The sequence below is a fragment of the Mobula birostris genome, chromosome 7 (assembly GCF_030028105.1).
Source record: "Mobula birostris isolate sMobBir1 chromosome 7, sMobBir1.hap1, whole genome shotgun sequence".
Classification (NCBI taxonomy): domain Eukaryota; kingdom Metazoa; phylum Chordata; class Chondrichthyes; order Myliobatiformes; family Myliobatidae; genus Mobula; species Mobula birostris.
In genome coordinates this window covers 47710470-47728406 of record NC_092376.1, presented here as the reverse complement: position 1 = coordinate 47728406, position 17937 = coordinate 47710470, and the positions used below count along the sequence as shown (strand labels likewise).

The following is a 17937-nucleotide window of genomic DNA, read 5'->3' as shown; positions in this document are numbered from 1 at the left end:
CATTTGACAGCAGTAAAAATACCCTAAATGCCATTTTTTTTAAGCTGAAATTTTTTCATTTTTGCACATTTTGGGTCACTTTAGGAAAAGTCAAGAAGTCTGTCCGATTTATTTATTTATTTTTTCCTTGTCTGCTTTCACACTGCTATCTGCTGTCCCATCACTCTCCTCTCCATTCTCAATCCTGATGCAGCATCTCAATCTGAAATATTGACAGTTCTTTCCCTCCTCCTCAGCAGATGTTGCTTGACCTGCTGAGTTTTATCAGCAATTTTTAAGTCCATTCATTCAACTAAAAAAATAGATTCTATGAAAAATTAAACTTTAATAATTTTTGAATTAATTGAAAGTGGTTACATGTTTTAAGTGTTTATAATTTGCCTGTCAGGCTGCAATATTTATCTCTGATCTCACAAACCAGTTACATTTTTATGGTGAATCCTTAATTTACCTAAAACAAATTTTGAGAAGTTAAATTGTCAGTCCAATTGTGTATAATGAAATCTCTTGATAAATTTCAGATTCTAAACTCAAGACCCACTAAATACTGACATTGAAAGGAAGGACGATAAATAACAAATCAATTGAATAGTAATATAAAGGAAATTGGAATGAAAGAAATTTCACTTATTAAGATCAAATTTTTAGCTGAAATGCTTAAAGAACTTTGAAGCTTTTAACAAAACTATTTTGTTTTTATCATGTGCTCTTTCTGCCTGTTTTTATTATTTCAGAAGCTCACCTTGGACAAAGATATTTTTGAAGATGAATCTACCGATGATTATGACACAGCAAAAGAAATCTCTTCACCAAAGACCAAAAAGAAAAAGAAGAGGTCTAAAACTGAATTGGACGTAAAACAGGACAGTCCCAAAATGGGGAAAAAATTCAGATCTAGCAGATCAAGTAGTGGTGATCTAGGAGACACCTCGGTGGAAAATTTGAAAGATCTCTCAGATGATGATAAAGTGAAGAAAAGAAATTCAGGTGATTTGAAGAAACAGAAGAAAAAACACGGTGAGGCAAGCAATTTTTTATTGGAACCAGCCCCACAACCTGACTTATTAGAAACACCATTAACCCATGATAAATGCAAAGATCAGGAAAAATTGGATTCTGTGAATACAACGTTAGAACAATTGAAGGAGCAGGACCTACCAGACACTCCTATAGTATCTAACAGATCTTTAGAAAGTTCAGAAGAAGATGACTTTGAACTTAATTTAAAGAGAAAAAAGAAGAAAATGGACAAAGTGACTAATACCAAGCAAGAAATAAAGTTACCAAAACAGAATAAAAATCAGAATAAAGATTATCTGGAAAAGAAAAATATACAGAAAAAGAATAGCAGTCATGCCCAGAAAAACAAAAGTCATGAGAAACGTAAAGAAAATTTATCATCTTTAAAATCGGGAGGAACTGAAATTAAGGTTCCAAAATTTCAGCAAGAATCCAAAAGCAGAAAGTCAATAGAAGGGGAAAACAGTACCACACCTAAATCTGATTCTGTGAAACTGGTTAAAAAATTGAGTAAAGTACAAAATGTGATTGATACTTCACGCTCTGGGACTGAGAAGGTAATTCATGGTTCTGAATCAAATGTAACAACTTCAGGACAGCCACCCATGTTCACTGAGCCTAGTCTGTTTGACAAATTACGACTGGATTGTGATGTTAATAGAGAAAATGTGAAGGCTGATAAATCAATCTGCTTAGCAGTAAATACTGAGAAGCTGGAAATAGTTAAAACAACAACCCAGGTAAGATTTATACTGTTAAGTTTTATAAGTTGGATGTTTTATGAGCAGAAATAAACTGAAGTTGCGCATTCACTTTCCAACGTAGTGACTCCTATAGGTTTTGAATTCTGAGCTCTGTATTTCAAAATGCACAAATATTTGAATGTGGGATGGTCCACAGATTCACATATGGCCTTGTGTGCGGAGTTAGGCATTACAGCTTCTGCATGTACAGTGCAGTAAAAGTAAGATGGCGAGGAATAAAATTCCTGCAAGAGTTACTGCAGCTATATTTTTGTCTTCCAGTATTAAATGTACTTGAGGATGTTTTAAGCTGTATCAATTCTGTGTATATTAAATGTTTAAATAAAAACTGCAACAAATGTTCACTGTCATAGACAGTAACATGGTATTCAAATTGGCATGACTCCGTAGAGTAAATGCAATCAGTCTGAGGTGTCAGTGCTCACTTTCATTGAGGTTTATATTTTGAGTATTTAAAAATTTGTATTTGGTTCAAATATTGGTTGCTGTCTTCCATTTCATGTTGGTAAACTAACATAACAGCCTAAATTTATCTTCCTGCTCTAGAGCAGTCTGCAACAAAGGGAACACACTGCAGAGTGAAGAATGAACAATAAATATGGATAGGAATGTGAAATTTTTAGGTGTAGTAGATAGTTATTGAGCAATACAGGATGGATAAAGGCCCCTTAGCCCAACCATTTCACACTACAGTACCCATGTAGCTCGCCCCAGTTTCTTATGTTCAGCCCCTATCCTTCTAAGCATTGCCCCCTCAAGTGCTTCTGAAATTACTACTATTTTACCTGCCTCAAATACTTTTTCTCTGGAAGCTCATTGAATATATAACAACAATTTGCATCTTGGATTCCCCTACCATGGAGAAAAGACTGTTACTCTCCACCTTATCGATACTTCTCATAATTTTAAATATTTCTCAATTCCTCAGCTCCAGGGGAAAAGACTGAGTGCATTCTCCCTAACACTGCCCTTCCTAATTTTATATACCTGTATAAGATCACCTGCTGGTTTTCTATACACTAATACTTGGCCAACTTCTTGTAACTCAGGCTGTCTAGTTCTAGCAAAATCTTTGTGAATCAACACACACAAATGCTGGAGGAACTCAGCAGGTCAGGCAGTATTGATGGAAATGAATAGTCAGTTGATGCTTCGGTTCGACCCTTCATCACACTGGAAAGGAAGGGGGAAGATGTCAGAATAAAAAGCTGGGGGAGGGGAAGGAGGATAGCTAGGAGATGAAGGTGAAGCCAGTTGGGTAGGAACAGTAAAGGGCTGGAGAGGAAGAAATCTGATAGGAGAGGAGAGTGAACCATAGGAGAAAGGGGAAGCCGGGGGGACCCAAAGGGAGGTGATATGCAGGAAAGAAGAGGTAAGAGGCCAGAGTAGCAAATGGAGGAAGAGGGGAGGGGGAGGAAAATTGTTTTTACTGGAAGGAGAAACCTCTATTCATGTCATCAGGTTGGAGGCTAACCAGACAGAATGTAAGGTGTTGCTCCTCCACCCTGAGGGTGGCCTCATCTTACCATGGCACAAGAGGAGGTCTGAACTGATATGTTGGAATGAGAATTAAAATATTTGGCCACTGGCAATCTGCTTTTGGCAGGTGGATGGAGGTGCTCAGTGGTGGGTCTCACCAACATAAAGGAGGCCGCATCAGGAGCACCAGACACAATAGATGATCCCAGCAGATTTGCAGGTGATGTATTGCCTCACCTGGAACGACTGTTTGTGGACCTGAATGGAGGAGGTGAATGGGCAGTTGTTGCACTTCTGCCACTTACTTAAGTGCTGGAAGGGAGATTAGTGGGGAGTGACAAATGGACAAGGGAATCACAGAAAGCAGAGAGGGGGGAGGAAGTAAGTAAAGAAATGTTTGGTGGTAGGATCCCTCTGAAGATGGCAGAAGTTGCGGAGAGTGATGTGTTGGATGCAGAGGCTTGTGGGTGGTAGGTGAGGACAAGAGGAACTCTATCATTTTATGGCGGTGGGAAAATGGGGCGAGCATGCAAATTTTTGTAAATCTTTTCTGCTTTTTTTCTGCTTATCCCAATCTTTTCTATAATAGGGTGACCAAAATTGTACACAATTTCCAAGTGTGTAACATAATCCAACTCTTGTACTCAGTGCACTGACTGATGATGAAACCCAATGTGCTAAACACCTCAGTTTTCCGTCGGTTTCAATAAACTATGCACTTGTATTCCTATGCGCTTGTTCCTCTGTTCTGTTACACTCCCCAGTGCCCTACAGTTCATAGTACAAATCTTTTGGTGATTTGACTTTCCAAAATGCATCACCTCACACAATCTGTATTGAAATGCTCTAGACCAGACTGCTGTGTGAGGTAGGCTGTTGCGAGCCATTCTAAATAGACAAAATCCACTCCCCTATCCTCGTCTACCTTTTTTGTTAGTTCAAAAAGAAACTCAAATATACAATTGCAAGAAAAAGCTTGTGAACCATTTGCAATTACCTGGTTTTACCTGAGGTTGTATAAGGCATTGGTGAGGCCGAATCTGGAGTATTGTGTTCAGTTTTGGTCAGCAAATTACAGGAAGGATATAAATAAGGTTGAAAGAGTGCAGAGAAGGTTTACAAGGATGTTGCTGGGACTTGAGAAACTCAGTTACAGAGAAAGGTTGAACAGGTTAGGACTTTATTCCCTGGAGCGTAGAAGAATGAGGGGAGATTTGATAGAGGTATATAAAATTATGATGGGTATAGATAGAGTGAATGCAAGCGGGCTTTTTCCACTGAGGCAAGGGGAGAAAAAAACCAGAGGACATGGGTTAAGGGTGAGGGGGGAAAAGTTTAAAGGGAACATTGGGGGGGCTTCTTCACACAGAGAGTGGTGGGAGTATGGAATGAGCTGCCAGACGAGGTGGTAAATGCGGGTTCTTTTTTCCAATTTAAGAATAAATTGGACAGATACATGGATGGGAGGTGTATGGAGGGATACGGTCCGTGTGCAGGTCAGTGGGACTAGGCAGAAAATGGTTCGGCACAGCCAAGAAGGGCCAAAGGGCCTGTTTCTGTGCTGTAGTTTCTATGGTTTTCTGCATTAATTACTCATAAATCGTGGTCTGATCATCATCCAAATCACAATAAGAGACAAATACAATCTGCCGAAACTAATAACACACAAACAATTGCACTTATTTTTGTCAATACTGAGTACACCATTTAAACAATCACAGTCTAGGTTTAAAAAAAGTATGTGAACCTCTGGGGTAATGCCTTCAGCAAAAGCTACTTGGAGTCAGGTGTTCCGATCAATGAGATGAGATTGGAGGTGTGGGTTGTAGAGGGGAGTGTGTACGCACACGCGCGCACACACACGCACCCCTGGTCAAAATTTCTGTTACTGTGAATAGGTAAACGAGTAAAAGATTAAGGCAACACACATCAAAGTTGCTGGTGAACGCAGCAGGCCAGGCAGCATCTCTAGGAAGAGGTACAGTCGACGTTTCAGGCCGAGACCCTTCGTCAGGACTGTCCTGACGAAGGGTCTCGGCCTGAAACGTCGACTGTACCTCTTCCTAGAGATGCTGCCTGGCCTGCTGCGTTTACCAGCAACTTTGATGTGTGTTGCTTGAATTTCCAGCATCTGCAGAATTCCTGTTGTTTGAGTAAAAGATTACCTGATTTCCAAAAGGCACAAAGTTAAAGATGACACATTTCTTTCATATTTTAAGCAAGATTACTTTTTTATTTCCATCTTTTACAGTTTCAAAATAACAAAAAAGGAAAAGGGCCCGAAGCAAAAGTTTGGGCACCCTGCATGGTCAGTACTTAGTAACACCCCCTTTGGAAGTATCACAGCTTGTAAGCGCTTTCAGTAGCCAGCTAAGAGTCTTTCAATTCTTGTTTGGGGGATTTTCGCCCATTCTTCCTTGCAAAAGGCTTCTAGTTCTATGAGATTCTTGGGCTGTCTTGCATGCAGTATTCTTTTGAGGTCTATCCACAGATTTTTGATGATGTTTAGGTCGGGGGACTGTGAGGGCCATGGCAAAACCTTCAGCTTGCACCTCTTGAGGTAGTCGATTGTGGAATTTGAGGTGTGCTTAGGGTCATTATCCTGTTGTAGAAGCCATCCTCTTTTCATCTTCAGTTTTTTTTTACAGATGGTGTGATGTTTGCTTCCAGAATTTGCTGGTATTTAATTGAATTCATTCTTCCCTCTACCAGTGAAATATTCCCCGTGCCACTGGCTGCAACACAAACCCAAAGCATGATTGATCCACCCCCGTGCTTGACAGTTGGAGAGGTGTTCTTTTCATGAAATTCTGCACCCTTTTTTCTCCAAACATACCTTTGCTCATTGCAGCCAGAAAGTTCTATTTTAACTTCATCAGTCCACAGGACTTGTTTCCTGATGCATTTTGACTCAGAAAGTGTTTACAAGCTGTGATACTTGCCAAAGAGGGTGTTACTAAGCACTGATCATGCAGGGTGCCCAAACTTTGCTTCGGGCCCTTTTCCTTTTTTGTTATTTTGAAACTGTAAAAGATGGAAATAAAGAAATAATCTTGCTTAAAATATTAAAGTAATGTGTCATCTTTAACTCTATGCCTTTTGGAAATGAGGTCATCCTTTACTCGCTTAGCTATTTGCAGTAACAGAAATTTTGACCTGGGTGCCCAAATTTTTGCATGCCACTATAGGTGTGTGTATGTGTAAAATCAATCACAGACAAAGTCAGGTTACTGACATAGGCCTGGTCTTCTCAAGAAAGATCTGTTTATGTGCATCTTGCCTCAATCAAAACAACTTTCAGAGGAAGAATTGTAGACATGTATGAAGCTGGAAAAAGCTACAAAAGCATTTCTAAATTCCTGAGTGTTCGTCAGCCAACAGTAAGAGAAATTGTCTACAAATGGAAGAGATACAGTACTCTTGCTACTCTCCCTAAGAGTGGGCATCCTGCAAAGATTACACTAAGAGCGCAATGTGCAATGCTGAAGGAGGTGAAAAAGACCCCAAGGGTAACAGCAAAAGACCTGCAGAATTCAATAGAACTTGCTAAAGTCTCTGTTCATGTGTCCACTGTAAGAGAAACACTGAACAAGAATGGTGTTCATGGAAGGACACCATGGAGGAAACCACTGCGCTCCAAAAAACAAAAATTGCCTACGTCTTAAGTTCGCAAAACACTACCTGGATGTTCCACAATGCTTCTGGGACAATATTTTGTGGATAGATGAGACAGAAGTTGAGCTTTTTGGCAGAAATGCACGCTGTTCTGTTTGGAAGAAAAAGGGCACTTCATACCAACACCAAAAGCTCATCCTAACTGAAGCATGGTGGAAGGAGCATCCTAGTTTGGGGCTGCTTTGTTGCCTCAGGGTCTGGACAGCTTGCAATCATTGAGGGAACAGTGAATTCAAAATTGTATCAAGACATTTTACAGGAGAATGTCAATGCAGTGGTCCATCACCTGAAACTTAATAGAAGTTGGATGATGCAACAAGACAATGATCTGAAACGCAAGAGTAAATCAACAACAGAATGGTTTAAAAAGAAGAAAATTCATGTTTTGGAATGGCCAAGACAGAGTCCAGAGCTTAATCAAATTGAGTTGCTGTGGCATGACCTGAAGAGGACTGTTCATGCAAAAGCTACTTGGAGTCAGGTACCCCAGAAATATTGATGAACTGAAACAGTTTTGTATGGAGGGATGGTCCAAAATCCCTCCTCGTCATTGTGCAAGTCTGATCAGCAGCTACATTTGGTGGAGGTTATTGCTGCTAAAGGATGTTCTACCAGTTATTAGATGCAAGGACTCACAACTTTTTCCAGCCTGGACTGTGAATGGTTAAACAACATGTTCAATGAAGACTTGAAAAGTACAATTGTTTATTAGTTTAGGCAGATTGTGTTTATCTATTATTGTGATCTAGATGAAGATCAAACCATATGTTATGAGTAATTAATGCAGAAAACCAGGTAATTGCAAAGGATTCACGAACCTTTTCTTGCAACTGTAGGTAAAGCACAACTTTCCACAAAGCTATGATGACTCAGTTACCCTCCCTCACCTGGGACAGTCCGACCATCTTTCATTGCTTTTGCTTCCCAAGTATAGCCCGGTCATTAAACGTGTGAAACCCACAATGAAGACTGTTAAGATCTGGCTGGAGGGTGCTGACTCTGCTCTTCAGCACCTATACCAGCACACAGACTGGAGCGTGTTTGCTGCCTATACCACCACAGACTCTCAGATTAACATTGACTTATATACCAACTCTGTCCTTGAGCACATCAACAAGTGTGTAGATAGAGTGACATCACAAAAACAAATAAAAGTTTTCCCCAGTCAGAAACCATGGATGAACAGAGAAGTTTGCCTCCTGCTCAAAGCCTGAGATTCAGCCTTTAGGTCTGGAGACCAGGAGGCTTACAGCTCAGCCAGGGCCAACCTGAGGAGGGGAATCTCTCAGGCTAAGCACATAAACAAACAGAGAATCGAGGAGCATTTCAACTCCTCGGACCCCCGGTGCATGTGGCATGGCATACAGGTCATTATAGACTTCAAACCTCCTAGTACTGTGCCCCCTTCTAGCTCTGCTTCCCTCCCTGATGAGCTCAATTACTTCTACGCTCGCTTTGACTGAGAAAACAAGGAGGTCACCCTCAAAGCAGATCTCCCGCCTGGTGAACTGCCTCTCTCACTTTCCACCTCTGATGTTTGCGCCACCCTGAGCAGGGTGAATGTACGGAAGGCAATTGGTCCGGATGGAATACCTGGCCATGTGTTCAGAGTCTGTGTAGGGCAGTTGGCCGGGGTCTTCATGGACATTTTCAATCTGCCTCTGGCCCAGGCAGTTGTCCCCACAAGCTTCAAGATCGCCATCATCGTGGCAGTGCCGAAGCATTCCACTGCCATGGGCCTGAATGACTTCTGCCCAGTTGCACGCACCCCCATTATTGCAAAGTGCTTTGAGAGACTGGTTCTATCACATCTGAAATCCTGTCTGCCCACTACCCTGGACCCCCATCAATTTACCTATCACACCGACAGGTCAACAGAGGACGCCATCTATCGGCACTTCACTTTGACCTGACCCACCTGGATAGCCCCAACTCTTACGTCAGAATGCTGTTCATTGACTTTAGTTCAGCATTCAATACTGTGATCCCCTCCAAGCTCATCACCAAACTTCGCCAGCTTGGTATCAGCTCATCCCTCTGCAATTAGACCTTGGACTTTCTGACTAACAGACCCCAGTCAGTTAAGTTAGACAACTTCTCCACTCTCACCCTGAACACCAGCATGCCTCAAGGTGTGTGCTGTGCCCTCTTCTGTACTTCCTTTTCACCTATGACTGTGTTCCTGTACATGGTTCTAACTCCATAATCAAGTTCCCAGATGACACCACGGTGGTTGGCCTGATCAGAGGGGATGACGAGATGGCCTACGGGGACGAGGTCCAGCACCTGGCTGCGTGGTTTGCCGACAACAATCTGGCCCTTAACACCCAGAAGACCAAAGAGATAATTGTGGACTTCAGGCATGCTAGGAGCCACACTCACGTCCCTATCTACCTCAATGGAGCTGTAGTGGAGCGTATATCAAGCTTCAAATTCCTTGGTGTTCACATTTCCGAGGATCTCACCTGGTCCCTGAACTCCTCCATCCTGACCAAAAAGGCACAACAGCGCCTTTATTTCCTACGGAGCATCAAGAAAGCTCACCTCTGTCCCAGGATACTGACGGACTTTTACCGCTGTACAATTGAGAGCATACTCACCAACTGCATCTCAGTGTGGAATGGCATTTGTCCCGTATCAGACCGCAGAGCCCTCCAGTGTGTGGTGAAAACTGCCCAGCAGATTATCGGCACCCAGTTGCCCACCATTGAGAACATACTATAAGCGCTGCCTGCGCAGGGTGAAAAGCATTATCAAGGATGCATCTCACCCTAACCATGGACTTTTTACTCTTCTCCCATCCGGTAGGCACTACAGTAGCCTCTGCTGCTGCACCAGCAGGCACAGAAAGAGCTTCTTCCCTGAGGCTGTGATCCTGCTGAACTTCACATCACAGCACTAAGCAGTATTGCATCCATATTGTACTGTCTCAGTACTTCTATGTTTGTGTGCTGTAGCACTTTTTATTGGCAGTTATTTTGTAAATAACACTATTTGCATTTCTGATTAGATGCTAACTGCATTTCATTGGCTTTGTATCTGTACTTGGCACAATGACAATAAAGTTGAATCTAATCTAATATGCTGTAAGTTACTTTGACATAAGTGGACGCTGCACTCATGTTCTCATTTGTTTACTTTATTATTTGCATGATTTGTCTTTTGTACATTGTCAGTGTTATTGTATAGTAAGTTCCATTGTATTTCTTATTTTCCTATAAATGTCTAAAAGAAAATTAGTTTCAAGGTAGAATATGGTGACGTATAGGTACTTCGATAATAAATTTACTTGAATTTTGACTTAAATCCTCCTAATCAGACCTTGCATACCCAAAATGCTGGTAGATCCTATGCTTCAGAATTCCATCCAGTAATTTGACTACCACTGATATCAGGCTGACTGGCCTGTAGTTCCCTGGTTTGACCTTGGTATCCTTAAACAATGAAATGACATTAGCCACCTTCCAGTCTTGAGGAACTTCACATGTGAACTTCATACATGCATATATATTGAACATGAAACCCAATCAATAAGTGCTTTTCTTTTTACACATTATTTATTGGTTTTTGATATTCTGAATCTTGTTTATACCAAATATACCATAGATGACAGGGGTACGGAGGGCTATGGTCTTGTGTAGATTGATGGGAGTAAGCAGTTTAAATGGTTTGGCATGGAATTGATGGGCCAAAGGGCTTGTTTCTGTGCTGTACTTTTTTATGACTCTATGTAAATATTTAATATGTGCAGCATAATTTTTAGTTTCAAGTTCATATAATTTTGGCTGAAGGGTGATCTGGCTAAAAATGCTGTTTGTGTTTCCAGCCCTATTCCCGGGAGAAGTTGACAAAGAAAGGTGAAAGACCCAAAGAGATATCGGATAAGAGGCAGGATACAGACAAAGGGCGAAAGGAGCAAAATGTAGACCACAGTAAGTCTTTGTAAACTACATTCCTTTTTATCACTGGTTTCCACATTCAACACACGATTATTCACCCTAGAATATTACTTTCCTATTCTTTCTTAAAGAGTAACTTTTCAATAGAACTTACTGGATAGGAGTAAACATTATGTCAACATTTAAAAGAAGAAATGTATTAAAAAAGAAAAGAAAAGGCAACATTAGTGGAAAGGGAAACATGGGATAAACATAATAGGTTGATGGCACTATGACGGAACTCCTGTAATTTAATGGGAATGCTGATGTTACATCTTTTAAAAGTTAGTGTAAAACAACAAACTCTTAAGTGTTTTGGCAATGGCAGGCTCTGGGAAATATAGTACTATCTATTGGCCAGAAATAACATTCCTTTGAGTCTTGAATTTTACAAGTAAGTGGAGTAAGATTTTTCTCTTTCAAATTTCTTAATTAATATTACATTCAACACACATCAAAGTTGCTGGTGAACGCAGCAGGCCAGGCAGCATCTCTAGGAAGAGGTACAGTCGACGTTTCAGGCTGAGACCCTTCGTCAGGACTAACTGAAGTAAGAGTTAGTAAGAGATTTGAAACCAGCAACCTTGATGTGTGTTGCTGAATTTCCAGCATCTGCAGAATTCCTCTTGTTTGTATTAATATTACATTGTTGTTTTAATTGGCTTCAGCATTTCCATTTTCACTGAGCAGAAGGGTAGTAAGGACAGGCCAAGGGAACATTTTGCTGGTGAGTCTGACTTGGTTGTGGGTAAGTTACTGGAGGGAATTCTGAGGAACGTTATCTCCCCTCACTTGGATAGTCGAGGCCCGATCTTGAATAGTCAGCATGTTTTTCTGCATGGAGGTCATATCTGACAAATCATTTGGACTTACTGGAAGGCGTTAGGTGGAGGTAGGGCAGTGGATATTACCTTTATGGACTTTAGTAAGGGCTTTAATGAGGTTCTGAATGGCCGGCTGATCTGGACAGTTAGGTTGTATGGGATTCAGGGAAAGCTAGCAAGATTGATTCAGAATTGGCTCAATGATGGGAAGCAGAAAGTGATGGTTAAAGGTAAATTCTGTGACTGAGGCCTGTGGCTAGTGGAGTGCCCCAGGGATCGCTGGGATCTGTTATTCATTATCTACGTAAGTGAGTTAGATGTGAGTTTATTGGTGATATTAAATTTGGGGATTTTGCTGATCGTGAAGCAAGTTACAATCAATTACAAAGTGATCTTGATCAGTTAGAGAGATGGACTAGACTATGCCTTTATTTCTTCTACCACAGTGCATGACCATACACTATTCCATTTGCTTTTCTTTTCCCCATTCGTCTAATCTGTCCAAGTCCTTCGCAGACTTCCGATTCCCTCGACACAACATGCCACTCTGCCTATCTTTGTCTGAAAACTTGGTGACAAGGCTATGAATTCCAGTATCCAAATCATTGGCATGTAACTTGAAAAGAAGCAGTCCCAATTCCAACCCCTGTGTATCACCATTAGTCACTGGCGGCCAACTAGAAAAGACTGCCTTTATTCCCACCCTTTTCCTTCTGCCAGTTGGCCAATTTTCTATCCACGCTAGAATCTTTCCTGTAATACCATGAGCTCTTATCTTGTTTAACAGCCTCGTGTGGTGCCTAAAAATCCAAGTAAACAACATCAATTGACTCTTTTGTCTATCCTGCCTGTTATTTCTTCAAAGAATTCTAACAGATTAGTCAGGCAATATTTCTCTTTAAGGAAACCATGCTGACTTTGGCCTAATTTATTACATCTCTTCAAGTACACTAAAACCTCATCCTTAATAACATCTAACTTTTTGCCAACCAATGAAGTGAAGCTAACTGGCCTATAATTTCCTCCAATTGTCCAGTCCTCCACAGCCACTGCAGAATCAAGTGACCCTTGAAAAATCACCACTAAAGCTTCCAGCCTCTTTCAAAACTCTGGGGTGTAATCCATCTGAGGAGGTGACTTATTCACTCTCAGACCTTTCAGCTTGCTGAACACCTGAGTAATGGTGACTACACTTACCTCTGCTCCCTGACACACTCTAATTTATGGCATACTCTTCGTGTCTTCCACAGTGAAGATTGACACAAAACACTTACTGAGTTTGTTCGTCCCCTGTCCAGCATACTTTTTCAGTAGTCTGCTATCTCCTAATGCCTCTTTTACTATTTGGAAGTTTGGTATCCTGCTTGATATTACTGGCTAGCTTATATTCACAATCCTTCTTTTCTCTCTATTGCTTTTTAGTTACTTTCTGTAGATTTTTAAATGCATACCAATCCTCTAGCTTCCCAGTTATATTTTACCACATTGTATACTCTTTTGCTTTTACGCTGTCTTTGACTTATCAGACAACATGGGTGCCTATGTCCCACAAATTCAAACCCATTTCTCTCACACCAATCACTGAGCCATCCATTTAGTTCTGATCTCATTTACCCTGTCTCAATTTGCGGATCCAGATAGTATTACCTTTGTGATTCTGCAGTTTTCATTTAGTCCCTAGTAACTCTAATTCCCTCAGTAAAATCTCTTTCTTTGTTCTTCCTTTGTTGCTGGTACCCATATGGACAACAGGGATTTTCCCCTTTCACTCCAAATTCATTTGTAGGTCACATAGGATATCCTGAACCTGGGTACTGGGCAGACAGCATAGATTTTGGGAGTCTCAATCCGTGCAATAGAGAATTGTGTCTATTCCCTAACTCTTCTATCGCCAATTAATCAGAGTCAGGTTTAATATCACTGGCATATGTCATGAAATTTGTTGTTTTGCAGTAGCAGTACATTGCAATACAAAGTAATTAAAAATCCTATAAATTACAATAAGAAATAAAAGCCCAATAATTTACAATAAAAAATTAAATTAGTGCAAAAAGATAATGAAGTAGTGTACATAGGTTCAATGTCCATTCAGAAATCTAATGGTAGAGGGGAAGAAGCTATTCCTGAAGTGTTGAGTGTGTGTCTTCAGGCACCTGTACCACCACCTTGATGGTAGTAGTAAGATGGTGTCCTTAATGATTAATGCAACATCACCTTGTGAAGATGTCCTCAATGCTGGGGAGGCTAATGCCTGCAGTTACATTTCACTTCTGTCCCTCTTGAATGGCTCCCTGGCCCACAATGCTATGGTTTAGTTGCTCATCTTTCCTACAGCCCCCACTATTCTCCTCACAGGGTTCAACAATCTCAGACCTGTTGGATAAGCTTAAACGCCGAGGTTCCTCCAGTACTACCTTTTGGATTCCCCTACCTGCTTCATTCACAGTTACGCTTTCTTGTCCCTGGTCAAAAACCAAATCTGAAGTAGTTTATCTAGTGGGTGCGATTGCCTCCTGAAACATAGTTTTCAAGTAAATCTTCCCTCCCTGATTCATTGCTCTATTTGAAGCTCAGATTCCAGGTCATCTACTTTGAGTCTGAATTCCTCAAGCAGCCAACACGTGCTGCAGTTGTGGTCACTGGGAACCACAATGGGGTCCACCTGCTCCCACATCACACAGATACAACACACCTCCTAACCCTGCATACCTAATGTTTTTAATTTGTTACTGAGACATGAGAAAAATTTCTTTATACAAAGAGTTGTAAGTACCTGGAAAGAGCTGCCAGAAAAAGTGGTGAAAGTGGGTACAACTGCAACATTTAAGAAGCATTTGGATAGGTACATGGAGGGGAAAGGTTTATATGGTTATGGGCTAAACGTCGGCATCTGAGACAACCAGGGAGGATGCTGTGGCTGCCTAAGACCAGTTAGGCTACAGGGCCTATGCTGTATTATTCTGACTAGGCATGACTCAGCACTCCCCTCTGGATCCTTAATATTCTGACCAACAGACTGCAATTTAGTAAGGAGAGGTAGCAACACATGCTACGCACTGCCCATGTGCTAATAACTTTGTGGCAAATATTTACATGTTTGTAGATGATATTACCAAAGTGGGCTTAACACAATGAAATGGAGTACAGAATAAAATGGTAGTCCTTGTGGCATGGCGTCAAGACAAAAACCTCAAAACAGTTGGTCTTTGACTTCAGGGAGTGGGGTAGTGTTCCTTTTGTATCAGTGGTGTCAAGGTAAAGATGGTTGGGGATCTCAAATTCCTGTGAGTAAATATCATTGATAGTCTGTTTAGATCCAGCCATGTGGTCGCTCTGGCCAGAAAATCGCACCTGTACTACTTCAGAAAGCTATGGAAATACTGCATGTCCCCAGTGACAGTCATCAATTTTATAGTTGCACTATAGAAATCATCACAGATTGCTCGCAGCGTGGTATGTTAATTATTTTGCCCAAGACTACAATTGTAAAGAGTTGTAACTCAGCCAGTTCATCACGAAAATCCATTACCCCCTCATTGACTGTCTGCTGCCTCAGGAAAGCAGTTAACACAATCAAGGACCCACCTGCCTCGGTCATTTCTGTCATCTCTAAGAACAGGAGGCATAGGATTCTTGACCAGGCCTGTTGTAGATAAAGATGAATGCTTGATCTCTCAGTCTACCTTGTCATGGCCCCTTACTCTTTATTTGTCTACCTGCGCTGCACATATTTTATAACTAGTACTATGTTCTGCATTCTGCTTTTTAATATTGTATTTTTGTACTACCTCAATGTGATCTATTGGGATAGCATGGAAACAAAAGCTTTGCACTATATCTTGCTACATGTGACAATAGAAACACAGAAAACCTACAGCACAATACAGGCCCCTCGGCCCACAAAGCTGTACTGCACATGTCCTTACCTTAGAGCTACCTAGGCTTACCCACAGCTGCCTATTTTTCTAAGCTCCATGTATCCATCTAGGAGTCTCTTAAAAGACCCTATCGTTACCACCATCACTGCCGCTACCGCCAGCCCATTCCACACACTGACCACTCTCTGTGTATAAAAAAACAAAACAAAACAACAACAACTTACCCCTGACATCTCTTCTGTACCTACTTCCAAGCACCATAAAACTGTGTCCTCTCGTGTTAAGCATTTCAGTCCTGGGAAAAAGCCTCTGACTATCCACACAATCAGTGCCTCTCAATATCTTGTACACCTCTATCAGGATATCTCTCATCCTCTGTCGCTCCAAGGAGAAAAGGCCGAGCTCACTCAACCTATTCTCATAAGGCATGCTCCCCAATCCAGGCAACGTCCTTGTAAATCTCCTCTGCACTCTTTCTATGGTTTCCACATCCTTCCTGTAGTGAGGCAACCAGAACTGAGCACAATACTCCAAGTAGGGTCAGACCATGGTCTTATATAGCTGCAACATTTCCTCTCAGCTCCTAAACTCAATCCCATAATTGATGAAGGCCAATGCACCGTATGCTTTCTTAACCACAGAATCAACCTGCGTAGCAGCTTTGAGTGCCCTATGGACTCAGACCCCAAGATCCCTCTCATCCCTCTGATTAATGCTGTATTCTGCCATCATATTTGACCTACCAGCACATCCTCTTTCTTAATATCTACATGCTCAAGCTTTTCAGTTCGCTGTAAGTCATCCCTACAATCGCCAAAATCCTTTTCTGTAGTGAATTCTGAAGCAAAGTACTCATTAAATAACCTCTGCTATCTCCTCTGGTTCCAGACACACTTTTCCACTGTCATACTTGATTGGTCCTATTCTGTTATGCCTTATCCTCCTTGCTCTTCACATACTTGTAGAATGCCTTGGGATTTTCTTTAATCCTGTCTGCCAAGGCCTTCTTATGGCCCCTTCTGGCTCTCCTAATTTCTTTCTTAAGCTCCTTCCTGCTAGCCTTATAATCTTCTAGATCTCTATCGTTACCTGTTTTTTTTTGTTTTTTTTTAAACCTTTTATAAGCTCTTCTTTTCTTGACTAGATTTACAACAGCCTTTGTACACCACTGTTCCTGTACCCTAACATCATTTCCCTGTCTCATTGGAACTTATCTACGCACAACCCCACCCAAATATCCCCTGAACATTTGCCACATTTCTTCCCTACATTTCCCTGAGAACATCTGTTTCCAATTCATGCTTCCAAGTTCCTGCCTGATAGCCTCATATTTCCCCTTACTCCAATTAAACATTTCCCTAACTTGTCTGTTCATATCCCTCTCCAATGCTGTGGTAAAGGAGATCACTATCTCCAAAATGCTCTCCCACTGAGAGATCTGACACCTGAGCAGGTTCATTTCCCAATACCAGATCAAGTACAGCCTCTCCTCTTGTAGGCTTATCTACATATTGTGTCAAGAAACCTTGCTGAACACAACTAACAAACTCCACCCCATCTAAATCCCTTGCTCTAGGGAGATGCCAATCAATATTTGGGAAATTAAAATCTCCCACCACAACAACCCTATTATTATGATAATTTAACAATTATCAAAGTACTGACACAATCAGATCTACATTTTGTCATTTGTTTACTAATTAAAATGGACCATTACCAGGAGTGATTTCTGGATAGGTGTTGGAAAAGAGAAGCAGGGGAGGTGGGTAGGTGATGAGGGGACTTTTAAGAATTTTGATTTGGTATCTCCAACATGACACAATCCTCCATGAGTATTCTAAAATAATAGTCTCAGTAATTCAGCAGCTGTCCCAAAATGTATCATGAGCTGCTGATAAGACAGCACTGGCCAATAAGTATTTGGTCTTGACTGCTTCGGTTTTGGGGGGAACTAGTTAGGTTGTTGACTGCTGGAGAAGTGTTCTGTAGGACAATTGATCCAATTATTTGTTACAATGTGAATTGTTATCTAGCAGATATTTTGATTAATTGTGCTTGGTACGAACCTGGTGTAATAGAGCTGGAATTCTAGAGGGTAGATTTTATAGCAACTTTGATGGTTTCACGTTGAGTTTTATTAAGGTTTTAATTTAATTAGTTGAACTGCCATGGTGGAATTTGAACACTTTTCCTTGAACTTGTAGTCTAGACCTCTAGTGATTTAACCACAATATTACTGCAGTCTGAGGGAAAAGAAAACTTCATGAAGAAAACCATTACGCTCTGGAAATTGTGGATAAATTTCCAGCAGTAATGCCCCAAACATTGTCATGTGTCCAATATCGAGCTGCCATCCGTA

General features: G+C 41.1%; 1 protein-coding gene across 1 annotated transcript in view; it reads left to right on the top strand.

Moving 5' to 3' along the window:
* mphosph8 (M-phase phosphoprotein 8) overlaps window positions 1-17937 on the top strand; it is a 68694-nt gene that overhangs the window by 19990 nt on the left and 30767 nt on the right. The window contains exons 3-4 of the mRNA XM_072263079.1: window positions 735-1760; window positions 10765-10870. Of these exons, the coding sequence (XP_072119180.1) occupies window positions 735-1760; window positions 10765-10870 (1132 nt within the window). The remainder of the gene's footprint in view (window positions 1-734; window positions 1761-10764; window positions 10871-17937) is intronic.